Genomic DNA, 27248 nt, shown 5'->3' with positions numbered 1-27248 from the left:
CAGCAAGACTACACAGAGAAACCTGGTCTCCAAAAAACCAACCAACCAACCAAACAAACAAAGAAAAAACTGAACAATAACTACACCTCTACAAGGTAAGTGTTCGGCTGGAACCTCCAGCTCACCCCAGCATGATCAGGAAAGCCCCATTCCTGTCTCTCTCTCCAAACCCCGCCCACTCAGAGAGTCTCCAAACAAAGGGAAGGAGCCAAAAAGCCCAGTTCAGTATTCTTGGTGGCTAAGGCAGCGTCCTCCCCTGAAGTTGCTAGCTGCCTAAGTCCCCATCTAAAGCATTCAGCTTTTGACCACAGCTGGGCACAAACCCAGCTTGTGGCAGACACACCACCACCCCTTGTCTACAACCTATATAACCTCTCTGCTTTAGTTTGGGTGTGGCTTCCCCAGCCTTGGCCTCCATCTCTGGGACTGGAGAACCTGCCTGGGAGTTGCTTTGCTCAAATAAACCTGTTGTTATACTTTTTCAATTTGGCTTGACCTGGCTTACTGCGGCAGTGGAGAAATGTATTATGTAGGGAGGGGGTGCTGTGGAACAATCTTTTTCTGCACTATGAATATGTATTATTCTCATTGGTTAATAAAAAGCTGACAGGCCGGTAACTGGGCAGAAAGTCAGGCAGGAAAGCAAAACTGAGAATGATGGGAAGAAGGAAAACAGAGTCAGGGGAGATGCCAGCCAGCTGCTGAGCAAGCAGAACGTGTAAAAAAAATGACGTAACAAGCCATGAGCCACATGGCAAAGCATAAATAGAAATGTGGGTTAATTTAAGTGTAAGAGTTAGCTAGTAACAAGCCTGAGCTATTGGCTGAGCATTTATAAATAATATTAAGTCTCTATATGGTAATTTAGAAGCAGCTTCTGGGACAGGGAGCAGGTGATCAAGACAGGAAAACTCTGCCAACTGGGGTGGGAGGGGGAGCGGGGAGGGGCAGAAAACCTATTAGTAAGGGAACTAAAAAGCAGGCTAACAAGAACAGAGAATTCTCTCAAAAATGTAGTTAGGTAGTCAGGCGGTGTTGGCACATGCTTTTAATCCCAGCACTCGGGAGGCAGAGACAGGTGGATCTCTGTGAGTTTGAGGCCAGCCTGGTCTACAGAGCGAGTTCCAGGACAGCCAAGGCTACACAGAGAAACCCTGTCTCAAAAAACAAACAAACAAAAATCAAAAAAGAAAAACTGTAGTTAGGCTGGACAAGGTGGTGCTTGCGGGCACCACAATGCTGGGAAGGGGTGAAGCAGGATTGTGAGTTCCAGGCTACCCTGGAACCCTGTCTTAAAACAATAAAACACATACACAAAGGTACTGATAAGCTAAAGGATGAGGTGCAGAGCAGCACAAGTATACATTTTTTAAAGGTCTGGAGGAGGTGTATTTAGCCAAGGCATCAGGTAAGCTTTGGGAGATGGCTGAATTGAAGAGAAAGGTTTTGTGGTCTGCCATAAACACTGTGAAATTGCTGTTTTCAAGCTGAATGTCCCTGTAGCCCTGACTCTTCAGCTGGCTCCCTCCCTCTAACTGCAGGTGTGGCTTCTGTGACCTGAGCACTAGGCACACATTCCATAACGATGGGGACACAGGGACTGGAGAGAGACTCAGAGCTTAGGAGCACTTGCTGCTCTGACAGGGGATCTGAGTTCAATCCCAGCTCTGATGTTGGGTGGCTTACAACCTCCTACAATTCCAGTTCCAGGGGATCCAATGCCCTTCTTCTGGGCACCGTATTCAAGCACATATACGTATTATTAAGATAGCAATAATAAAATATTTTTTAAAACAATGGGGATACAGTCTAGGAAATGCAGTTACAAGTTTTTGTCAGTGTACAAAGATTATAGACCGGGCACGGTGGCACATGCTTTTAATCCCAGCACTGGAAGGCAGAGGCAGGCTATACAGGGAGACTGATCACCACAGTACTCAGGGGCTGCTGTTGGCTGAGGTGAAAATGTCATTGCAGCATGGATGTCCTTCCAGAATCTTAGAAAACTGTTTTATCTCCTTGCCCAGGGGAGAACTCAGACTTCTTTCTACTGAGCGGCTGATAACACTGTGATTTTAACTACCCCAGTTCTGCCTAGGAAGGCAAAGATGAGGAAGACTGGAGTTCGGTCAGTCACACAGACTCAGTGTTACACAACATCTAGAATTCTCTACTTCAAAACACCAGAATCTCATCAGCACCAATCCTCTGGGAACAACTGGATCCGCCAGCCAGCTCAGTCAAGGCAGCATCTGGACACAGTGGTCTGGGAATGAGACAAGGCACGAGAGCCCCGTCCTCTCCTGAAGTCTGTGAGGCCTTCTGCCAGCGTGGCCCTTCTTTTTTTCTGGGTAGAGGGATGACTTACTGGGTTTGTGTGACATGGCACATCTGGCTGTGTCACCTGCCCACCCATTCTTGCTGACCTCAGAGCCTGCCAGGGAAAGCAAGGCCAGCTCCGCTTGTGTATGCTGCCCCCGTGTGGCAGCTCTGTGGTAAGGCCGGCTCTTGCTCACCTATGCTGTCCCCATGTGTCGGCTCTGTGGTAAGGGCAGCATTCCAGGTTTGGTAGGCTATTCAGAACGGCTATGATTCCTGGACTCAGATCTCCACAAATGATGCCCACACTCTCCAACAGAAGCCCTGTCAGTGTTGATGGTGATCTTTACAAACCCTCTGATAGTTCTGTCCTGTTTTCCAGTTCAGAAGGGGGTGTGTGAAGAAGTTCAGACTGGAAAGCATTGCAGTGAGTCTTACATACACTAGCAGGTTTTAGGTGGCTGGCCAATTGCCTGGCTTGAAGCCCTTTATCCTGCAGGTGAAACAGCCAGCTCCTAAGATTTCTACATACTAAATCTCCCTAAGGCTTACATCCTAAGGCAGACGACACAGCCCAGTCTCTGTCCCTGTGTACAGAGTGGCCAACATGGCCGGAAGCTCTGGGGACAGCTCTTCAGTCCTTGAGCAAACACATAAGCATAACTGATCTGCAACCTTGGGCCACATCCCTCCTACAGGGAACATACAAGCAGCCAGCCTTATGCCTCAGTACTGGGATAATTGCTGGCAGCAGTGGTGTGACTATCGGCTTTTTAAAAATGAATTTGGGGGCTGGAGAGACGGCTCAGCAGTTAAAGAGGACCAGCTGCTCTTCCAGAAGACCTGGATTTGCTTCCCAGCACCCACACGGCAGCTTACAACTGTCTGTGACTCCAGTCCCAGGAACTGTCGCCCTTTTCTAGTCTCTGTGGGTACTGTATCCACGTGGTGTACAGAAATTCATGTAGGCAAAACATTCATACATATAAAATAGCCAGCTTGGTCTACAGAGCAAGTTCCAGGACAGCCTGGGCTACACAGGGAAACCCTGTCTTGGGAAAAAAAATCAATCAATAAAATAAAAAGGAATAAATAAATAAATAAATATATATATATATATATATATATATATATATATATATATATATAAATTTTAAAAATGGGTTTAACCAGGAGTGATAGCGCATGCCTTTAATCCCAGCACTCAGGAGGCAGAGGCAGGTGGATCTTTGTGAGTTCAAGGCCACATGGTGAGTCCCAGGACAGCCAGGGCTATGAAATGAGACCCTATCTCAGAAAACTCCCCCAAAATAAATCAATTAATAATAATAAATGAAAGTAAAAAATGGATTTAGCATGCACACAGTATACAAACATACATTCAGGCAAACATACACATAAAATATTTTGAAAAAACACTGAAGACAGCTTATGTTGGAGAGGATGTTGAGAAAGGGGAACACTCCTCCACTGTTGGTGGGAATGCAAACTTGTACCACTCTGGAAATCAGTATGGCGGTTTCTCAGAAAATTGGGAATAAGTCTTTCTCAAGACCCAGTTATATCACTCTTGGGCATATACCCAAGCAATGCTCAATCTTACCACAAGAACACATGCTCAGCTATGTTCATATCAGCATTATTCATAATAAATAGCAAGAACCTGGAAACAACTTAGATGCCCCTCAACTGAAGAATGGATAAAGAAAATATGGCACATATACACAATGGAGTACTACTCAGCAGTAAAAAACAATGATATCATGAAATTTGCAGGCAAATGGAGGTAACCCAGACTCAGAAGGACAAACATGGTATGTACTCACTCATAAGTGGATTCTAAGTGGGAGGGAAGGGATGGCCAGACTGCAACCCACAACTCCTGAGAGGCTAGCTAACAGGAAAAGACCCTAGGATGATCCTGTGAAGGAGAAGTGGATGAGATCTACATGAGTGGACTAGGGGGTGGGGAATGGCAGAGGGCGAGGCGTGGGGGATGAGAACATAGGGAAATGGGAGGGTCAAGCTGGAACAGGGACAGAGTGGGAGGGCGGGGAGGAAGATACCATGATAGATGAGGACATCATGGGAATAGGAAGAGGCAGGGTGCTGGGGAGGCTCTCAGGAATACACAAGGATGACCCCACCTTGGTCTGCTGGCAGTGGTCCAGAGGGTGCCTGGACCGGTCTACTCTGGTGACCAGCCTAGCAAATAACCTAGCTGTCATCATAGACCCTTTGTCCAGTGACTGATGGAGGCAGATACAGAGATCCATGGCCAGGCACCAGGCTGAGCTCCGGGAATCCAATTGATGAGAGAGAGGAGAGATACTGCAGGCGAGGGACATCGAGATCATGATGGGAGGACGTGCAGAGCTGACCGGCCACACTAATGGAAGCCCATGAACTGTGGACTGGTGGCTGTGGAGCCCCCATGGGACTGGACTAGGCTCTCTGGATACGGAAGACGTTTGTTTGGCTCGAACTGTTGGGGGGGCACCCAGGCAGGGGGATCGGGATCTGTCCCTGGTCTATGGGTAGGATTCTGGAATCCGGTGACTGTGGTGTGACACCTTGCACAGCCTTGGTGCAGTGGGAAGGGGCTTGGACCTGCCTAGGCTCAGTGTGCTGGGCTCGGCTGACTCCCCATGGGAGACCTCGGCTTGGGGGATGTCTGTGAGTTCGAGGCCAGCCTGGACGACAGAGTGAGTTCCAGGACAGGCTCCAAAGCCACACAGAGAAACCCTGTCTCAAAAAACAAAACAAACAAAAACCAACAACAAATTGAACTTGCTTGAACTCACAGAGATCTGCCTGGCTCTGCCTCCCAAGTGCTGGGATTAAAGGCATGTGCCACCACCGCCCGGCTGAACTTGCTTTTAAATTATAAAGTATGAATACTTGGAAAATTTAATTAATTTTTTAATCTTAATTTTAAAGTGCATACAGAGAACTTAAAAGCACCTAAGAGTTTACTCAGGGGTGTGTTGAGGGGGGGCTCACAGGAATCGGTTTTTGGCTGTGCTTCCTGGCCCATGCAGACAGCATGCATCATGGTGTCTTGGACACAGAATATTACCTAGTAAGCTTTCCTAACTGTGCCCCCGGCTGCAGCGGCGCACAAGCCATGAAACTGAGTCTCCTTTGACAAGGGCTACTGGAGAGCTCGGGGCCAACCTGCGGCCAGCAGCTCTGAGGTTCAGTAAGCACGGCATGACTGCTCAGACCTTTCTTCACCCTGGCCTTTACCTGGCTTACTCTTTCTTTTCTTTCATCCATAATCTATTTCAGTCTCTATTTTTTTTCATATTTATCTTCTCTACCTTTCAATAAGCCACTTTAAACCTTCTTGAGCATGAGGGAGGCGGTAATTTTGTTTTTAATACTAAAGGTGGCCTCTGTTCATGAATGTGTAAATCCTATTTAAAGTTACATTGTCCACAGGGTACTGCCGATCACCAGGGACTCTGCCCAGACCTGGACTTGCCCACCCAACCTCTGACCAGGCAACAGGCAGGCCTGAGGTGTGCTGCTGTCCTAGAAGAGTATGCCATTCCCCTGGGAACACTCAGCATGGGAGGCAAGGCCTGAGCCCAATTGCAAGGCAACCCCAAAACACAAGGAGAGTAGTCTTCTCTGCTTTCTTTGTGGGACTAGGGGAGGGCGCTTGAGACAAGGTTTCTCGATGGAACAGCTCTGTCCTGGAACTCACTTTGTAGACCAGGTGGCCTTGAACTCACAAGAGATCCGCCTGCCTCTGCCTCCCAAGCGCTGGGACTAAAGGCTGTGCCACCACCCAGCCACCATGCCCAGCCCAGCCGTAGTCTGCTTTTCTACAGGGGACTATAGTTCCCTCAAGTGTCAACACAATGAGAGCCAAAGAGAAGACCAGGGAAACGGTCCGGATCAAAGGACCCACAGCGTCCAGATGACTCACACAACGCTGCCCCCGGCCACTGAGTCGGTCGGGTGGCTATGAAGGACAGTACTGGCTCCACTGATGAACGGAGATGGACGGGTTAGATAAAACAGCTATAGGTAGACAGACAGAAAGACAGAGAGACGTTAAACTTACTGGAGCCAATAATGACATGACTGGGTAACCTGTTTGGTTTGGTTTTAAGACAGTCTCCCTCCACAGCCCATGCCCCTCTCGTGCTCCCTGTGTAATCCAAGCTGATCTCAATTTTGCTATAATCCTTCCTGCTTCAGCCTCTTTAGAGCTGGGATCACAAAGAGACTGACACAGTCAAGACTGAGAGATATACACGGGACTGGAGAGATGGCTCAGCAGCTAAGAGCACTTGCTGCTTTTCCAGAGGACCCAAGTTCGGTTCCCAGCACTGAAAAGCTATGGGGATCCAATGCCTCTGGCCTGTATGCAATCATATGCACATAGCCACATGCAGACATGCTGCACATAATTAAAAGTATCAAAATAAATCTCTAAAAGAAAAAGAAAAGAAATGCACACTGTAGTCAGGTGTGGTCTCCCATGCCTGTAATCCCAGAACGTGGGAGTTAGAGACAGGAGGATCAGAATTTAATCAACAAGATAGCAAGTTCAATGCTGGCCTGGTCTACATGAGATCTTGTCTCGACAAAACAAGGCAAAGCAAAAGTAAATATATACCAGCCTGACAAATATGTACAAACATTTGATAAAACCTTTTGTGTTTGCATATGTTCATGTGTGCATGGAGACACATGAGGGAGGGCAGAAACACACACACTGAAATTACACACACACTGAAATTACACACACACACACACACACACACACACACACACACACACGGGAGCAAATAAATGCTGGTCAAGAAAGACCCCCATGTTCCTTGCCCTTTGTAACTATTTTGAATAAACAGTTAAAAACAATCTTGTCTTAAAGCATTCAGTCTTTCCCCTCCAGCTCTCTTACACGTGTTTAAGCATGTGGAAGTACATTCATGTCTGTGGGCATGTACGTGTGGAGGTCAGAGAACGAACTTGGTAGGTAATCCTCAGGCGCTATCTACCTTTCTTTGAGACAGGGCCTCTCACTGTCCTCAGGCTCACCTGGTAGGCTAGACGGCCTGGGCAGTGAGCCTCAGGGACCTGCCAACCTCTGCCTTCCCAGCACTAGGGTGTCAACAGTGTTCCAGGCTCCAGGGATCAGACGCAGGTCCTCATGCTTGCACGCCAAGCACTTTACTGACGAGCCCTAAGAGTTCTGCTTGTTCCTCCTGACTCCCAGGCCTCAGTGCCCAGGAGCAGCTGCCTGACAGATCACAACAGCATCTCTCCTTGCTCACCCCTGACAGATCACAACAGCATCTCTCTCTCCTTGCTCACCCCTGACAGATCACAACAGCATCTCTCCTTGCTCACCCCTGACAGATCACAACAGCATCTCTCCTTGCTCACCCCCGACAGATCACAACAGCATCTCTCCTTGCTCACCCCCGACAGATCACAACAGCATCTCTCCTTGCTCACCCCTGACAGATCACAACAGCATCTCTCCTTGCTCACCCCTGACAGATCACAACAGCATCTCTCCTTGCTCACCCCCGACAGATCACAACAGCATCTCTCCTTGCTCACCCCCGACAGATCACAACAGCATCTCTCCTTGCTCACCCCTGACAGATCACAACAGCATCTCTCCTTGCTCACCCCCGACAGATCACAACAGCATCTCTCCTTGCTCACCCCCGACAGATCACAACAGCATCTCTCCTTGCTCACCCCCGACAGATCACAACAGCATCTCTCCTTGCTCACCCCTGACAGATCACAACAGCATCTCTCCTTGCTCACCCCCGACAGATCACAACAGCATCTCTCCTTGCTCACCCCTGACAGATCACAACAGCATCTCTCCTTGCTCACCCCCGACAGATCACAACAGCATCTCTCCTTGCTCACCCCCGACAGATCACAACAGCATCTCTCCTTGCTCACCCCCGACAGATCACAACAGCATCTCTCCTTGCTCACCCCCGACAGATCACAACAGCATCTCTCCTTGCTCACCCCCGACAGATCACAACAGCATCTCTCCTTGCTCACCCCCGACAGATCACAACAGCATCTCTCCTTGCTCACCCCTGACAGATCACAACAGCATCTCTCCTTGCTCACCCCTGACAGATCACAACAGCATCTCTCCTTGCTCACCCCTGACAGATCACAACAGCATCTCTCCTTGCTCACCCCCGACAGATCACAACAGCATCTCTCCTTGCTCACCCCCGACAGATCACAACAGCATCTCTCCTTGCTCACCCCTGACAGATCACAACAGCATCTCTCCTTGCTCACCCCTGACAGATCACAACAGCATCTCTCCTTGCTCATCCCCGACAGATCACAACAGCATCTCTCCTTGCTCACCCCTGACAGATCACAACAGCATCTCTCCTTGCTCACCCCCGACAGATCACAACAGCATCTCTCCTTGCTCACCCCTGACAGATCACAACAGCATCTCTCCTTGCTCACCCCCGACAGATCACAACAGCATCTCTCCTTGCTCACCCCCGACAGATCACAACAGCATCTCTCCTTGCTCACCCCCGACAGATCACAACAGCATCTCTCCTTGCTCACCCCCGACAGATCACAACAGCATCTCTCCTTGCTCACCCCCTGACAGATCACAACAGCATCTCTCCTTGCTCACCCCTGACAGATCACAACAGCATCTCTCCTTGCTCACCCCCGACAGATCACAACAGCATCTCTCCTTGCTCACCCCCGACAGATCACAACAGCATCTCTCCTTGCTCACCCCTGACAGATCACAACAGCATCTCTCCTTGCTCACCCCCGACAGATCACAACAGCATCTCTCCTTGCTCACCCCCGACAGATCACAACAGCATCTCTCCTTGCTCACCCCTGACAGATCACAACAGCATCTCTCCTTGCTCACCCCTGACAGATCACAACAGCATCTCTCCTTGCTCACCCCCGACAGATCACAACAGCATCTCTCCTTGCTCACCCCTGACAGATCACAACAGCATCTCTCCTTGCTCACCCCCGACAGATCACAACAGCATCTCTCCTTGCTCACCCCTGACAGATCACAACAGCATCTCTCCTTGCTCACCCCAAGGGCTGACCTCAACTGCATCCTTCTCAAAAACAGCTTTGTTTTCCTTCTGGAAGTACCTAGACCACCAAAGACAACTGCTTCAGAGTCTCTTGAATGTCATTTTCTCACAGACTTTCATTCTCTTTAGTAAGTTCGCTTTAAGTCTGGGGGGACAAACCCAGGACACCCTTTCTCCCATGGCGCCTCACCGTCCCAGGCCTTGTGAAGTCCACACTGTGTGCCAGGCTCTGCCGCATCTGGTTGCTGAAGAGGCGGACGCAGACGCTCTGCAGGTACTCGGGGGTGATCTGGAAGAAGGAAAGGCCATCAGGTGAAAGGCATGCAACCTGCCCACAGGACCTTAAGGCCCGCTACCTCTCAGCATTTCTTGTAGGTGAGCTGATGAAATAGCCACGCTAGAGAGAGCATCTTACGCTTTATCCTCTGTTTTAGCTTCCGCTGCTGGGACAAAAATACCTTACTGTGATAGTTTGGATGTAATTGGGCCCCATAATCTCATAGGGAGTGGCACTATTAGGAGGTAAGGCTTTGTTGATGTGGGTATGGCCTTATTGGAGGAAATGTGTCATTTTTGGGGAGGGCTTTGAGGTTTCCTATGCTCAGGATACCATCCAGTGTCTCAGTCAACTTCCTGTTGCCTGCAGGATGTAGGATTCTCAGTTACTTCTCCGGCATCACATCTGCCTGCATGCTGCCACGCTCCCTGCCATGATGATAATGGACTGAACCTCTGAAACTATAAGCAAGCCACCCCAATTAAATGTTTTCTTTATAATAGTTGCCATAGTCATGGTCTCTCTTCACAGTAATAAAAACCCTAACTAAGATACTTACAAAAAGTGACATAAGGGAAAATGGGTTTTCTTTAGCACACTACTCCAGGTACAGCCTGTCACCGTGGGGAAGTCACTAATAGAAACTTGAAGCATCTAGTCACCTCCAGTCATGGGCAGAGAGAATGCATGCTGCATGCTTACTACTTAGCTTGATTTCTCCATTCTTATGCAGTTCAGAATCCAGATCTAGGGAATAGTGTTGCCCACTGTGGGCTGGATCTTCCCAATCAATTAACTTAAATCACGATAATCTTCCACAGACATGCCTATAGACCAAGCTGATCCAGACAATTCCTCACTGAGACTTTCTTCTCAGGTGGCTGTAGATTGTGTCAAGTGGACAATTAAAAGTAACCACCACAACCTCAGAGGTCTGGGGAAGAATTAAGACACTGACCTAAGAGATAAAAGTAACTGACTACAGAGGTAGGATAGATGGCTCATGGTTAAAAGCATTGGCTACTGTTCCATAGGACCAGGGTTCAATTCCCAGCACCCACATGGCAGTTTACAACTGTCTGTAATCCAGTTCCAGGGGATCCAAACATCCTCACAAATATATGCACACACAAAAACATGTTAACATCTATGTCGAAAAGGAGATGAAAGCATGGTGGGGTCCTCTGCATTGTTTGAACTGTTTGTCATAAGCACATCTTTCTAGACAAGCTATGGGGCTGCAGAGATGGCTTGGCAGTTAAGAGCATTTGCTGCTCTCTCCCAGAGGATCTGAGTTCAGTACCCAGGATCCACATCAGGGAGCTCACAAGTGCCTGTAACTCTAGTTCCACAGGATCTGATGCCTTTCTTCTTGCCTCCTTGGGCACCAGGTATGCACATGGTGAATAAACACACATGCAGGAAAACACCTATACACAAACAATCTAAATTAAAATAAAAAAGAATGCATCCTTCATGCTTTGCCCATCTTTTTTTAAAAGATTTATGTATTTTATATGTTTTGTCTACATGTAAGGGCACTGCATACGTGCCTGGTCCCCAAGGAGACCAAACGAGGGCATCAGACCATTCCTGGAAGCCGCTATGTGGGTTCAGGGGGAACTGAGCCCTAGTCCAATGCAAAAACAAGTGTTCTTCCTCAGGGTTTCTCTGTGTATCCCTGGCTGTCCTGGAACTCGCTCTGTAGACCAGGCTGGCCTCGAACTCAGAGATCTGCCTGCCTCTGCTTCCCGAGTGCTGGGACTAAAGGCGTGTGTCACCACTGCCTGGCATGTTTGGTTTTTGAGACAAGGTCTTTCTGCACAGCCCTGGCTATCCTAGAACTATGTATTCCAGGCTGGCCTCAAACACATAGAGATCCGCCTGCCTTTACTTCCCAAGTGCTGGTATTAAAGGTGTGTGTGGTCATGTCTAGCACAAGTGTTCTTAATCAATGAGCCACCTCCTCGGCCCCACTTTGCTACCTGAGGTCCCTTGGCATCTCTGCCTTGATGTCTGCTCCAGTCTTAGCATGCAAAGTCAGTAGCAGGAGCTATGGGCTCATCTTTGATCATCATGCCACACCAGGCATCACATCCTCCTGGCTGCTGGAGGTACACCCAGAATGGAGACACTTATTTTTAATAGGACAGAAGACAAAAGGGAGGCGTGGATTTTTCCTTGTAGTCTTTCTGTGTTATTTGCGTTTCTATGTGTGTATTCACGGCTGACTACAGTTCGTCTCCTCCAAGAGTGATGTTAGAGTCAAACTTGGGTCCTTAACCTCTGATCTATCTCTCCAGTCCCCTTTACCTTATCCTTAACACTAGCCATGTATCATAAGTCACCTGGTAACTACAACAACAAAATTATGTGGTACACAGAACTGAGGAGCAGTGCCCTCCTGGGAGAGTAAAGCAATGGATCTTCCTATGCTGATTCAGTATCCAGATACTTCTCTGAACTCTATTCATCTTAGTTTTGGGGTCTCGGTCTCTCCCCCCCCCCCTTTCTTTCTTCTTTTCTGTTTAGACAGGGCCTTGGCTAACCTGCAACCTGTTATGTAGACCAGGCTGGTCTCAAACTCACAGAGTTCTGTCTTCTTCTGCCTCCCAATGCTGTGATTAAAGTGTGTGCCACTACACTGGGCCCATAATAACATTAAAAAAAAAAATATGGGGCTGGAGAGATGGCTCAGCGGTTAAGAACACTGACTGCTCTTCCAGAGGACCTGAGTTCAATTCCCAGCAACCACATGGTGGTTCACAACCACCTGTGCTGTGGGATGTTCTGTATGGCAAATGTGTTGCTAATTAGTCAATAAATAAAACACTGATTGGCCATTGGCTAGGCAGGAAGTGTAGGCGGGACAAGGAGGAGAATAAAGCTGGGAAGTGGAAGGCTGAGTCAGAGAGACACTGCCAGCCGCCAAGATGACAAACAGCATATGAAGATGCCGGTAAACCACGAGCCACGTGGCAAGGTATAGATTTATAGAAACGGATTAATTTAAGCTATAAGAACAGTTAGCAAGATGCCTGCCACGGCCATACAGTTTGAAAGCAATATAAGTCTCTGTGTTTACTTGGTCGGGTCTGAGAGGCTGTGGGACTGGCAGGTGAGAGAGATTTGTCCTGACTGTGGGCCAGGCAAGAAAACTCTAGCTACACACCTGTAATGAGATCTGGTGCCCTCTTCTGGCCTGCAGGGACACATGCAGGCAGAATACTGTATACATAATGAATAAATAAAAATTTTAACAAAAAAAAATATGACAGAAACTGAAAGCAAGGAAGAGCATGTGTTCAGAACACAGGTAAAACCTTGCAAGTGTCAGCACAGCTGCGGCACACTGGCTTCCTGAAATGCAGGACCAGCTCCATCAGTGAGGGGCCAGGAGCCCCACAGCAGTGCGGCCCAGGCCCCACGCACTTCCTCGGAAATATACAAAGGGGATGTTCCTTACCATCTTGCCACTGACTGTCGCCTCTAGAGAATCCACCAGCTCGGCTGTGACTCCGATGAGGTTGTGGTAGTCGGCCTGGATCTTATTGTACCGCTTGAGGTAGGTCATGGACCGGCGCTCGGCCTCCACCAGCTGCTGGTGGAGCTGCTGCAGCATTTCTAGGAAGACAATCTACACTGAAGCCAAACACAAGGACAGCTATGGCAGCAAACCCAGAAACCAAGTGACTGTGCTCTTCTCTGAGGCTGCCAAGCCTTCTGCCACGAAACTTCACAACACCACATAAACGGTGGCAGTAATAAAAAGGTTTCTGACAGCAAATGCTGGCAAGGATGTGGGGAAGAACTCTTGTTCACTGTTGGTGGGAATGTGAACCTGGGCAGCAATTATGGAAAGCAGGGGACAGGGGACAGGTTCCCTGCAAAGTTCATATGACCAAGCTACACCACTCCTGGGCATATACCCTAAGGACTCCTTGCCCCACCACAAAAATACCCACATATCTGGTTTACTGCTACTGCATTCACAATAACAATAGAATGGAACAAGCCTAGATGCCCAATGTCACATGGGTAGCTGATGAAAATGGGACCCACAGACACAGTGGCAGCAATCCAACTGTGGGTTGAAGGTGCACTTGCAGGAGCAGCAGGGCAAGAGCCAAATGCTCGACCATGTTTAAGGATATCAACTGCTGTGGGGTATGGTAGTGCATGAGCCTTTAATCCCAGCACTCGGGAGGCAGAGACAGGTAGACCTGAGTTCAAGACCAGCTTTGTCTACAGAGCGAGTTCCAGGACAGCCAGGAACACACAGAGAAACTCTGTCTTCAAAAACAAGACGCAAAACCAAACAAAACAAAAACAAGCCAAGGACTGGCCCTGACTCACTGAGGCCAGGCGGCAGTGACAGCACAGTTGAGAATTCCCTGCCTACCCTTGCAGTGGGCAGAGGAACCGCAGGTGCTGCGGCGCTCCCAGGATGCTCCTGCGCTGTGTGCCAGCTACGCAGCAGCCTACTAGTGACTGACACACATTCTAGGCTGGCCCTGTGAAGACACGTCTCTATTCCTGCTCCTCCATGCAGGTTCAGCCAGACCTGCCCACTCTGAGCCTTGAGTGTGGGAGCACTCGGGCAGAACCAGTCACACATCTGGAACCACTGGGCTTGGGATATGCAAGAGAAACTGGCACTAAGATGCAGGGCTGCTGACTACACCATACCTGGTGACGTGTGTGTGCGCATGTGCGCGTGTGTGTGGCGGGGGGTGGGGGGTAGAAGAGTCTGGAGGAGGAAGCTAGAGGAATCCTCAAATGCTATTGCAGAGTTGAAGTTTACCAAGTTTAATGGGTGAGCCAGGTAGGGCTTCCATGCAAACACAATCACAGACAATAAGACCATGCTGTGTGCTTCCAGAAGGAAAAGAGAATTCTTCTGGGGATTGGAGAAAAGGCTGTCCTCTGTACATCATGTCAGAGAGCCAGTCTGAAAGGTGGCTTACTTAGCAGAGACTTCAAGGCAGCAGGGCACTCATGCCATGGCATGGGCATTGCTATTTTTAACCAAATCCTCAATGAGAATCAAGAGCAAAAGGTCGGCCAGGAAAAGGCCCAGTGGCATACGTGTCTGGCCCTTTGTCTAAACTCAGGTTAAGTGAATCAAGCCCTCTGTACCGAGACAAGCAGAAACAGGCCTGGAGGACACTACAGAAATCTGCAAGGCTACCACAGACTCAGAAATATAAATTGGTTTCAAAGACTTTCCAGAAAAGAGCAACGGGAGCCCGGCCTGTGCTACGTTCAAGACTCTGTCAAAACCAAACCACACCTATGGATGCCCTATCCACTCAAGACGGCCTTGGGATTTCTGCAGTCATCCGGATGACTGAAACGCAAGTTCTAAGGGGTCAGGAATGTTTTATTCTGACAGCAGAAGCCAATGTCATCCACAGGAAGCTTTTACAGGCAGAATGCAGGAGTTACAGTCATTGCAGCTTCGGCTGAGATTTCAAAGGCAAACCAGGAGGCTAAGCAGTGCGCTGGGGTTGGAGTCCCTGCAAGCAACTCCCAGTGAGGTGATACATTACATAGCTCTAGCAGTGACCTTGAAGCCACCAGAGAAGGGTGCCAGCAACGTGCAAGACCCACTCAGGAAAGCGGCAGGCAGGATGCATAGCAGCTTGAGAGCGCCACCAGCAAAGCCACAGGTGGAGGCAAGGCTGAGGAGTCCACATCCCACCAAACTGCCCGCTGCTGGACCTAGGAGCTGTAGGATTTCATGTTCCCTGCTGCGTTTTGTTCTCCTGTTCTTTCCTTTTGGGTTAGGAACCTGTATCCTGCCCGCATCCTGCAACTGTGTAAGTTTGTAACTGTTTTGTGTCTTCTACAGAGCTCAGAGCTGGGTTTGCCTTGAATCTTTGATGAATCTCTCGAATTGGGCTTCTGAGTAACGCTAGAAGAAGAACTTTTGGGTGCTCTCGGCTGGAATGATGTGTTTTCATTGCGAGATGGTCATTAGCTTTTGGGGTATAATCCAACAGTCTGGATGAGGGTCTCCCATACAGCCATGTGTTAGAGGCTTAGTCCCCAGGGTGGTGCTACTGGGAAGGCACAGGAACCTCAGGAAGGACCAGCCCTCGTCTCTTTGCTTCCTGGTTCATGATGTAAGTGGAGTGTTCTACCACATCAGGTGCCCTCACCAGAGACCCAGAGCAACCAGGCTGCCTAATCTGGAACTGCAGCCCCCAGAACTGAGAACTAAATCAACACTTTTATTTGTAAGTGAACTGCCTCCAGTATTGATTTTGTTGTGATGATGGGAAGATGGCTAACACATGAGGAAACCAAGGACAAAACCAAACATTCAAACCCTTCTTGCCTCATGCTACCAGACTCTCCATGTGCATCACAGCTAAATGATCACTCACTTGCCCTCCTTGGTAAGCTGAATTAAATAATTTACTAACACTTCCTTTAAAAAAAATATGATGCTGCTGGAGATCTGGCTCACAAGCTGGGCACACTGGCTGCTCATCCAGAGGGCCTACGTTTGACTCCCAGCACCCACACTGTCGCTCACAACCATCTGTAATTCCCGTTCCAGAGGATCTGGTGCCCTCTTCTGGCACCTGAGGGAACAGGCACACATGTGGTACACAGACTTATGTGGAGACAAAATACCTATATACATAAAATAAAAATAATCTTTTTAAAAGGTTAACTTTCTTAAACAAAGCACAAGAAACCCAGGGCAGGATACTCTCAAATCCTGTGACATTGCTCTTCTTGGACCAAGTTTCCACGTGGGAAACTCCATCTGCGGGGAGCTGAGGACCCTGCCTTCCTGAGGGCGTGAAGCTCATCACAAACACTTCCCAACAACTGAAGGCATTTCCAAAACAGAGTATCTAAGACAAGACCAAGGCATAGAATTGCAACTAAAGCCACTGAGGCCATATCAGTTATTTTTTCTCACTTTACTAAAAGATGAAATGCTCCGGTAAAAATTATTGCCCATGGAAAAAAATACCATTTCATATAAACACTCAAGACTGGAATTACTTTGAATGTTTTTTAAAAAATGGAAACGCGAGGCTGGAGAGATGGCTCAGAGGTTAAGAGCACTGACTGCTCTTCCAGAGGTCCTGAGTTCAATTCCCAGCAACCACATGGTGGCTCACAACCATCTGTAACGAGATCTGGTGCCCTCTTCTGGCCTTCAGTCATACATGCTGTATACAAAATAAATAAATAAATCTTTAAAAAAAATGGAAATGCTAGCTAAAATTGGTACTGCATCTGACCAGCTGGAGGTGAAAGCTGAGCTATTAAAATAATTTCCCTCCCCACGCTGGCTGTGTGCTCCTCCTGAGCCAACGCAGGTCCTTCCCAGCAGCCTGTGACTCGGCTGTTTCCCTTCCTGCGTTCCTTACTTATCTAACAAGCTGGACATGATGACACACTCGCCATCCTTAAAGAGTGGGCCTCACGAACTGACGGAGCAGGATCACAAGGACTCTGTAAATATTTAGACTTTGGAAGCCCTCATTTGCCAAGTCCACACATTTTCTCCGTCTCTGTTTCTTCTCACAGCTTAGAAGTTGAGCTGGCAAAGCTGTTCTCATGAAAGCAGTAATCGAGATGATTTACCTTTGCTATTCTGTCCATTCTCCTTCTGGGACGAGAAAGCAGCTCAGGAAAACAGGGCCCTGGGGCAGCTGGTGTTGTGAGGCCGATAAAGAAAGGGCCGGAGGCTGACGGAAGGGCCTGATCACAACGGTGGAGGCCAGCGCTCCAAAGGTTGCTGAAAACAACCAGGCAACAGTTCCTCACGCTGCGCAGTCACTGCCGCCCCTTCGCTCCTTCAGGGACCTCCATGAGGAGCACGTGCTGCAGAACTCCCACAGCCTCCACACTGCACTGCCGGCCGAGCCTTCCAACACACTTCTCTGAACCCACAACCCTAAGACTGTCACTCTAAAGCTTCAGCCCAAGGACACGGTCTGGGAGGACAGCGGCTCAGGCCGTACCTGGAGCTGGGCTGCCTGGCTTCCAACCCTAGCCCCACGTGCCTGTACAATGAGAGGCAAGCCTTTCATTATCTTAGGGTTTCTTCCTTCCTGCTAACAGCTCCACGCACACATGCTGTGTGGGGTCTATTCACCATGTCTATTTCAGTGACTTTTCTGTACAGTCAGAGCTGCACACCCAGGACTACAATCACCTCTGTCCTTTTTCCTCTCCTTTCCTTTTTTCTTTTCTTCCAGAGTAAGGGATCAAACCCAGGCCTTGTGCATAGCAAGTCACATCCTCCAGCCTCATATGAGAAAACTTTGAATAGATGTTTGTCCAAAAGAAAGGACACATGTTCTTGTAGACTAACAACCACTGGGAAATAAATCAGTCTCCAACGGAAGGGGTGACAGAGTACTCTGCTATTCTTGGAACGGGCTCCATTTATAGGTAGCTGTGACACTGTCCCTCTACTCTCAAAAGTGTCCCCAGTGGAATAAGATTGGGATAATGGTTGTACAACTGTGTCTGGCTTATGATGGGTAAACTATATAGTATATAACTATGCAACACAGTTCTTAAAAAGAAGTCTAGGGGTTGGGGATTTAGTGGTAGAGTGGTAGAGTGCTTGCCTAGCAAGTGCAAGGCCCTGGGTTCGGTCCTCAGCTCTTGGAAAAAAAAAAAGTCTAGCTTTGAATGACAAGTCCAAAAGCCACGACCTGGAGGCCTCCCAAATGACTCAATGACCCTTTGCAAAGGAACCATTTTTCCAAGGAGATCTTTTTCAAGAGTATAGAGTTTTTTCCTTTTTCCCTACCAAGACAGTTTCTAGGCTGGTCACACCAACATAAGACCATAGGGCTGGAAAGATGGCTCAATGGTTAAGAACACTCGTTTCTCTTCCAGAGAGCCTGAGTTCAGTTCCCAGCACCCATGTCAGGTGACACACTGTCCTGAACGCCAGCTCCCGGGTATCTGACACAGTCTTCTGGCCTCGCAGACACCTGTGCTAACACACACACACACACACACACACACACACACACTAAATAAAATAAGTATATCTTTCAAAAAATAAAATAAGACCACAGCCAAGTCTCAGATATCCACGCAAGTCAGCGCTTTCCAGGTGGTGTCAAAACTCCACGGACGCTCAGTCCACCTTGGAAATACGAATGCATCCCACCTTTGGCGTCTTGCCGGTCTGTGGCACCCAAAGCCAGCGCTGCTGCTTTTAACCCCAGGGTCCCCACTCACTACAAAAGGATACATAGATGGTTACAAGTTTTGGCGTGTTACTGGCTTTAAAAATTAAAGCTAAAAACTTTTCCAGCTTCAGCTTTAATTCTGGAGTCCAAGAATCCTAAAGAAAAAAATAAAATAAAACATCAGCTCACCAAATAGCCATGGTACCAACAAAGCTGTGGGCGTTGGGTTAAATAGCCCCGTCAGTTACAGAAACCAAACGTGAAGCGTCCTGCCAGGGCTGGAGAGCATGGAGAACAGGTTTTCTGATGTGTAACTGATTCATTTATAAATAATTCAAGGACTCACAGCGGGGGACAAATAATTTCCACGTGAATGGAATATTTCATACAATTTAAACACAAGCATGATAGTAATTTTATATGGTGAAATACCAAAATTAACTCAGTATAGTCTAGGCATGTATGTCAAGTTAGGTGTGACATAGACAATTATCTCTTAAGTTACTAGATACCCCAGAAAGGGAGTCACTTCTGGACCTCATCTGGACAAGAAGGAAGTGGTCCTGACACACTACCTCATGCCGTGGTGAGCACTGCAACACAATTTCAGCTTAATCTGCCCTTGAAAATAAATTACTGCCAGTGGTGGTGGCGGCGCACGTCTTTAATCCCAGCACTCAGGAGGCAGAAGCAGGCGGATCTCTGTGAGTTCAGAGCCAGGCTGGTTTACAGCCAGGGCTACACAGAGAGAAACCCTGTCTCAAAATCACCCCCACCCTCCCAAAAGAAGGGGGGAAATGATAGAAATTGTGAAAGAAAAAGTCTGACAATAGATAATTACCATCTCACTTTATATGTGTTGAGGGTTTTGCTATGTTACTCAGGCTGGCCTTGAACTTCTGACTCTCCTGAGTGCTGGGTAAATAGGCAGGCACCATCATGTCTGGCTTGAAAGGGACACATAGCTTAGTAATAAACTTCCTTGGGATAATTTTCACATAAAAGTATCATCCACTTAAACCAAAAATTCCACCAAAAAGCAGCTATTCCACCCAAATCCATATTATTTTCCTCTCTCCAGGTCTGCACCCTTCTTTCTCCACACTTCCCACACCCTCGCCATCCTGCTACTCCTTACACCATCGGGTTTAGACACAATACTGACAGACAAGAAGAGAAAAAAAATCCCTTATTTTCAAAAGATCTTTAAATTCTCTGATGCTGCAAGATTTAAAAATTGTAATGTACGAGATCATGGGTTGTACTGTTTGCCAAAACGCATGCTGAAATCCTTGTTCCTGGTACCTTGGGACATGAAGCTGTTGGGGTGGAGCCATGGCAACATCAGCTGTATGCGTACTCAACAGCGTGGACCCTTAATTCAATGCCATATGCCTGAGTAAAAAGGGAACTCACAAATAGACACAGAGGGAAGATGACCAGAGGGTGTGTACGCAAGCCAAGGACCATCTGGGTCTATCGGAAGCTGGAGAAAAAAAGAGCTTAAAGCAAGGAGCACAGCAGCCCAGATGTGGTCTCAGGTATCTGGATCCCCAGATACCCTGTTGGCCCAGCTTTGCCCTCAGAAAGCAACAGTGCTTCAGCTTGGGGCTCTGTCCATCCACCACCTGAGGAGTCTCAAGAGAAGGTGCTGAAGTGGACAATGTAAATCAAGACATTTATTTTAGTTACTGTTTGTGTGCAACATACATGAGCACGGGGATACGCGTGCCACAGGGTATGAACGGAGGTCAGAGGACAACTTTTTGTTTGTTTTTAAGACAGGGTCTCTCTGTGTACAGTCCTGGTTGTCCTGGAACTCTTTGTAGCCCAGGCTGGCCTCGAACTCACAGAGATTGGCTGCCTCTGCTCCCGAGTGCTGGGACTAAGGGTGTGTGCCACCACGGCTGGGCCCGAGGACAACCTTAGGTGGCAGTCCTCTCCTTCCACTTGTTGAACAGAATCTCTCCTGCTGCTCTTGCAGCTCTGTGAATTCCAGGCTGGCTGGCCTGAGAGCCTCTGAGAAATTCTCCTGTCTCCACTCCATTCTCACTATAGGAATGCCCACTCCATTCTCACTATAGGAATGCCGACATCATATGGTAGCAACCACATCTAGTTGTTTTTGTGAGTCCCTGGGATCAAACCCAGGTTGTCACACTCGTGCACAAGTACTTTTATCTGCAGAGACATCTCACCAGCCCAATGAAAACATTAAATTTTTATTAGAGTTATCCATTTTATTGTATGTGTGAGTGTTTTGCATGCATGTATGTATGTGCACCACGTGCTTGTCTTATGCCTGTATCAGAAGATGGTATCACATACCCTGGAACTGGTGCTATGAATGGTTCTAAACCACCATGTGGGTTCTGGGAATCGAACCCAAAGGTCTTCTGCAAAACCAATAAAATGTTGTTAACTTCTGAGCCATTTCTCCAGCTTCCCAAAAAAGATATTTAAAAACAATCAAAACAGGGGCTGAGAATGTGGTTTAGGTGGCAGAGTACTTGTCTAGCATAATAAATGCTAGCATGCTAAAACACTAAATTCGATTCTTAATACTGCATAAAACTGGGGTGCATGCCTGGAATCCCAGCACTGAGAAGGTAGAAGCAGGACGATCAGAAGTTCAAGGTCATCTCAGTTATATGCTGAGTTTAAAGCCAGCCTGGGCTACATGAGACCCTGTCTCAAAAAACCAAAAAAAAAAAAAAAAAGTATTTGGGACCCATGGACCCCCCAAGTCAAGTTGTTCTGGTTTTGGTTACTATTTTATATAACCAACAAACAGGTCTTTTCCACTCAATTACTTCTATGACAATGTTCTTGCAATCAACATGGATAGGCTGGAATACAAACTCTCCAGCATGAATCTCTTACGTCTTCCTTTCCTTCTAATGTTTCTAGCTTTGAGAAGAACACTTTCCGAGTCTGAGGAGTACTTGATCCCACTCTTCCAAAAAGAGGTGTGAAGAGCCTGGAGAAGCTAGGCCAGCTCTGTGCAGACCACAGGTTTTTAGAGGGCACTCATGGCTGCTTGACTGTCTTTCCAGAACTAAACGCTCTGGCCCTTCAAAATCTTCAGTGGAACCCTAAAAACATGGCAGGACTACTAAGAATGTGGGGACTGGGCCCAGGGCTCAACTCCATGTGCGCGGCTCCCCTCCCCCCCAAACCTCCCCTTGCCTCTCCAAACCTCTCTTGCAAAGTCTGCAAACTTAGATTCTCCCCCAGGCCCTAGTGACTGAACCTAGGGTACTCTACATGCTAAGCAAGGGCTCTACCCCAAGTTACGTCCCTAACTTTTTTACTTTTGATTTTGAGACAATAGGATCTCATTAAATTGCCCAGGCTAGCCTTAAACTTCCTGCTTCAGTCTTCCTAGTAGCTGGGATTACAGATCTGTACCACCAAGCTAGACCCTTCCATCTCTTTAAATCTTTATTAAGCTTAAGTCAGTCCCTGGCACAAACAATCACTTAGGTTCAATAAATGAGATAAGAAATGTGACCCAGGACCTACTAAAGGGAAATTATACACTCTCAAATCCAGAGAGAAAGACAGATCACTCCCAACACACAGACAGGCAGCTCCAGAGCAGCAGTAAGGGTGACAGGAGAGATGCAGCTTAGCTAGGTTTAAACACAAGTGGAGCCGGGCAGCAGTTGCGCACGCCTTTAATCCCAGCACTCGGGAGACAGAGGCAGGCGGATCTCTGTGAGTTCGAGGCCAGCCTGGTCTACAGAGTGAGATCCAGGACAGGCTCCAAAGCTACACAGAGAAACCCTGTCTCGAAAAACCAAAAAAACCAGAAGTGGGTCATCTGTTCAAGATCTATAAAGTATAAATAGTATGGCCTAAAAGGTGAGCATGTTTTGTAAAATGTCAGTTTAAGTTAATAAGCCATGGTGTTGACAACAACAAAATATCCCATTTTACAGCACAAGGAAAGTCTGTTAATGCAAACTATCTAAACATTGTTTTAAAATAAAATGTAAGAGGGGTTGCCTGGCATAAAGGGGGGAGGCAGTCCTTAGCAAATGACCAGTGCAAAAATTCTGTACCTTGATGGTGGTGACAGTAGTTACACACGTTACAATTCATAGAGCTGCACCTGTCCAGAAATCGACTTTACTATATGATGTATGAAAAAACTGATTTGATGTATGTGCATGGGGGTATGTGTGGCTAAAAACTACGTTTGTTTACTTTGCTACCTGTAAAGGGAATCATATGATGTGTCTTCTCTGGTATCTTCCTTGGCTTACTGAAGATTATGTCAACATGCAGTTCCATTTCCTTCTGCATGTCCCTACTGATTTACATATATGTGCATGAACATACAACCACGGCTATTATAGCATGGTAAAAAGTCAGTCAAACACTACCCAACAATTTAATAGAATAACTATAGAAATTAGGGCTACAATAAAATAATAATAATGAGGATAAACTTTAGGTCTTTTAAAGCATCATTTAGAAATCACCAATACAACAATGTGGTCCAGATTCCGACAAGTTCCACTGGCAGCTGCTTACCTGGAAGAGTTCTTTAAACGAGGGGTGGACCATAGGATTGGGCACAAAGGGGAGGGCGTAGAAGGGAAGAAACTCTGTGGTCTGGCTCAGCGCAGCCCCTTTGGTTTCCAGGTAGGTTTTGAAATAAGAAATCCTCTCATCTAGCTCCTGTTTGTCCTAGAAGAAGGAGAACACATGTTCAGGTCTTTGGCTCAGCACTCAGTCCTCCTGCTCACCCTGTCCACTCTGCGGGCCCCCTAAATTCCAGCCATGTCACTAGCATTGCTGCATCCAGCCTGGCAAGGCACATTGCTCCAGTGTCTAACGTCACATTACATAGGAATGCCAGAGGACCAATGTGTAGTTCACATGTTCCTTTATATCACTAGCACCATCTTTTCATATTCTTTTTTTTTTTTTTTTTTTTTTTTTTTTGGTTTTTCAAGACAGGGTTTCTCTGTGTAGCTTTGCGCCTTTTCCTGGAACTCACTTGGTAGCCCAGGCTGGCCTCGAACTCACAGAGATCCGCCTGGCTCTGCCTCCCAAGTGCTGGGATTAAAGGCGTGCGCCACAACCGCCTGGCCTTTTCATATTCTTAAAAAGCTTCATGAACACCATTTTCAGTGTCAGAACCAATGTCACCTTGTCTATCATAATCTACTTGACTAATTCTCCATTTTAGAGAATTAGTGAGATGTACCCATCATTGCTTCCACCTTCCAGACATATAAACATTTGTATGCATCCCCATATTGCCCTCAGAGAGGTTTCTAAAGAGAATGACACATCTTTGTAGTTTCCTGAAACAGAAGGGCTCACCTTCTCTTCATGAAGCTAAGGTTCGACCACATCCACATCACTGTTCCATGCACAACCCAACTCAAGAGACCCCTCCATCACTGTTCTATGTACAACTCAACTCAAGGGACCCCTCCATCACTGTTCCATGCACAACCCAACTCAAGGGACCCCTCCATCACTGTTCTATGTACAACTCAACTCAAGGGACCCCTCCATCACTGTTCCATGTACAACTCAACTCAAGGGACCCCTCCATCACTGTTTTATGTACAACACAACTCAAGGGACCCCTCCATTACTGTTCTATGTTCAACACAACTCAAGGGACCCCTCCATCACTGTTCTATGTACAACCCAACTCAAGGGACCCCTCCATCACTGTTCCATGCACAACCCAACTCAAGGGACCCCTCCATCACTGTTCCATGCACAACTCAACTCAAGGGACCCCTCCATCACTGTTCCATGCACAGCTCAACTCAAGGGACCCCTCCATCACTGTTCCATGCACAACTCAACTCAAGGGACCCCTCCATCACTGTTCTATGCATAACTCAACTCAAGGGACCCCTCTATCACTGTTCCATGCACAACCCAACTCAAGGGACCCTTCCATCACTGTTCTATGTACAACCCAACTCAAAGGACCCCTCCATCACTGTTCTATGTACAACCCAACTCAAGGGACCCCCTCCATCACTGTTCTATGTACAACTCAACTCAAGGGACCCCTCCATCACTGTTCTATGTACAACTCAACTCAAGGGACCCCCTCCATCACTGTTCGATGCACAACCCAACTCAAAGACTCTCCTCTCTGGCTTCAGGGTGGACACTTGAGGCTTTAGAACTAGTGCTTTTGTCCTCCACCACACAGACCCCCACCTTCTTCTTCTTCCTATGAACACACCTCACCCAACCTAGGCCGTGAGGTCCTCTTCTGAGCACTGGACTTAAAAAATAGATAACGCTGACTTTCATATTCCATCAAAATAGGAAAACGTTTAAACAGAAATAAGGTGGAACAAAACAAACAATAGCAAGCAACAAAGAGAGTCTGCCCCTCCCCACACGGGTCACGTTAGAGGAACAGCCTTCCAAGAACGGCTACTTGGTGGCAGTGTGAAGTCACTCCCTCAGCACTGCACCCTCCACTGGAGTCCCTGACACTCCAGTGAGTTCCCACAGGAACTCAGGTCAGTGTTACTACGAGTGACCAAATGGCAGCTCTCTGTCCTTTGCTGTTTTGTCTGTAACTGAAGGCTCATCTACCTCTGGGCTCCTTTCCACATCTCCAGCCATCTAGGAAAAGGCAGCAGAAGCTAAATTCAAGCAGTCCCTGCACCTTCAACACTACTTCTCCATGACTTGCATTTAACTATGTGGTCTGTGCCTTTTCCTAGATCCACCAAGTTACCAAATAGAGCAGACCTGCTTTAAAGAGTCTCCAAGAACCTGAGGTGTTTAGGAAAACAATTTTAACTTTCATCACAGAAATTACAAAATCTGCATATAAGTTAGAAAATGAACTTCTGAGAATGAAGCCAAAAATCATTTATCAGGACACACGACGCAACGTGATAAAATGGTCACAAAACTAAATTAATGCTTCCTTGAAATCCCTGATGGCCTGTTAGCTAACTCAGACTGACTCAAACCCCAAATCAGCCTACCGGCCTGCCTCCAGAGTACTTCAGAAGATAGATGGCAAAATGGATGTGAAGGTAGAACTCCAGCTTCTGGGCCAGGGAGTCAGTATCTCTGATGGAGCTGGGAACGTGTCCCTCCCACAAATCGAAGAACAACTTCTGGTCTCCACTGTCAAACGCTGCCACCAAATCCTTCTGTGGAGAAGACATAACAAGAATCCTGGAAGATGCTCATTCTCCCAACACCCCAAACTCTCACCACCTACCTACTGCTAGATACCTACACATTCCTACCCAAAGACTCCTTTGGCGACAAGCCCTTGACCACTCAGTTTTCCAGCCTTTGCAATTCGCAAGCTGGACTCCATGAAATGTTAAGGCCTACAAAACAGAGCTGAGACCAGAGAACTTGTGGGCACGTGAGTGCACTGAAGTCTCCCTATGAGGACTACAAAAATTCCAAGGTGGAGAACAACTGTTTCAGAACACTGCCTTACCCTGAGCTACTACCACCCATTCAAGACAACCCAGAACTTCTTTCTTTGTTGGTTTCTTTTTGTTTTTTGAGTCAGGGTGTCTCTGTGTAGCCCTGGCTCTCCTAGATCTCGCTCTGTAGACCAGGCTGGCCTCGAACTCAGAGATCTGCCTGCCTCTGCCTCCCGAGTGCTGAGATTAAAGGCATGCACCACCACAGCCTGGCTGAAACCCAGAACTTTTTCAAGTAAGCCCAATAAAGCTTTCTGTCTCCTCCCAACAGGCAGCCTGTCAGCCACTGTGGATGGAGGCTGCCAGAACACAGCACAGGCAGCCATGCACAGCCTCCCAGTAGTTGGGGGGACCTGGCTCTCTCATGAATGAAGACTGCAATGTGCTGTGGGATGGTCTGTATGTCAAGTGTGTTGCTGATTGGTCAATAAATAAATCACTGATTGGCCAGTGGCCAGGCAGGAAGTATAGGCGGGACAAGGAGGAGAATAAAGCTGGGAAGTGGAAGGCTGAGTCAGAGAGACACTGCCAGCCGCCACGAGGACAAACAGCATGTGAAGATGCCGGTAAGCCACAAGTCATGTAGCAAGGTATAGATTTATAGAAATGGATTAATTTAAGATGTAAGAACAGTTAGCAAGAAGCCTGCCACGGCCATACAGTTTGTAACCAATATAAGTCTCTGTGTTTACTTGGTCGGGTCTGAGGCTGTGGAACTGGCAGGTGAGAGAGATTTGTCCTGACTGTGGGCCAGGCAGGAAAACTCCAGCTACAGCAATGGTGAAGTGACTGCCCAGGGACGTGCTGCTGGGCTGGCTCAGCCCACACTCCCCTCTTCTGAGTCCCTGCAACCCTGCCAGCCACTCTGGGGAGCCTGAGAGTTCCATGATTGTGGATGAGATGAGTG

At 47.7% G+C, this 27248-nt stretch overlaps 1 protein-coding gene across 4 annotated transcripts in view; it reads right to left on the bottom strand.

Moving 5' to 3' along the window:
• Armc9 (armadillo repeat containing 9) overlaps positions 1 to 27248 on the bottom strand; it is a 125796-nt gene that overhangs the window by 89960 nt on the left and 8588 nt on the right. For all 4 annotated transcript variants that reach the window (XM_059278172.1, XM_059278173.1, XM_059278175.1 and 1 more), the window contains 6 exons: positions 25880 to 26050; positions 23427 to 23582; positions 18947 to 19039; positions 17314 to 17338; positions 13166 to 13323; positions 9613 to 9711 (listed from right to left, as the gene is read on the bottom strand). In XM_059278172.1, coding sequence (XP_059134155.1) covers positions 9613 to 9711; positions 13166 to 13323; positions 17314 to 17338; positions 18947 to 19039; positions 23427 to 23582; positions 25880 to 26050 — 702 coding nt within the window. The remainder of the gene's footprint in view (positions 1 to 9612; positions 9712 to 13165; positions 13324 to 17313; positions 17339 to 18946; positions 19040 to 23426; positions 23583 to 25879; positions 26051 to 27248) is intronic.

This window comes from Peromyscus eremicus, chromosome 13, assembly GCF_949786415.1.
Source record: "Peromyscus eremicus chromosome 13, PerEre_H2_v1, whole genome shotgun sequence".
Classification (NCBI taxonomy): domain Eukaryota; kingdom Metazoa; phylum Chordata; class Mammalia; order Rodentia; family Cricetidae; genus Peromyscus; species Peromyscus eremicus.
Note: the sequence above shows the minus strand (reverse complement) of the source record. Positions and strands in the feature narration are given on the sequence as shown.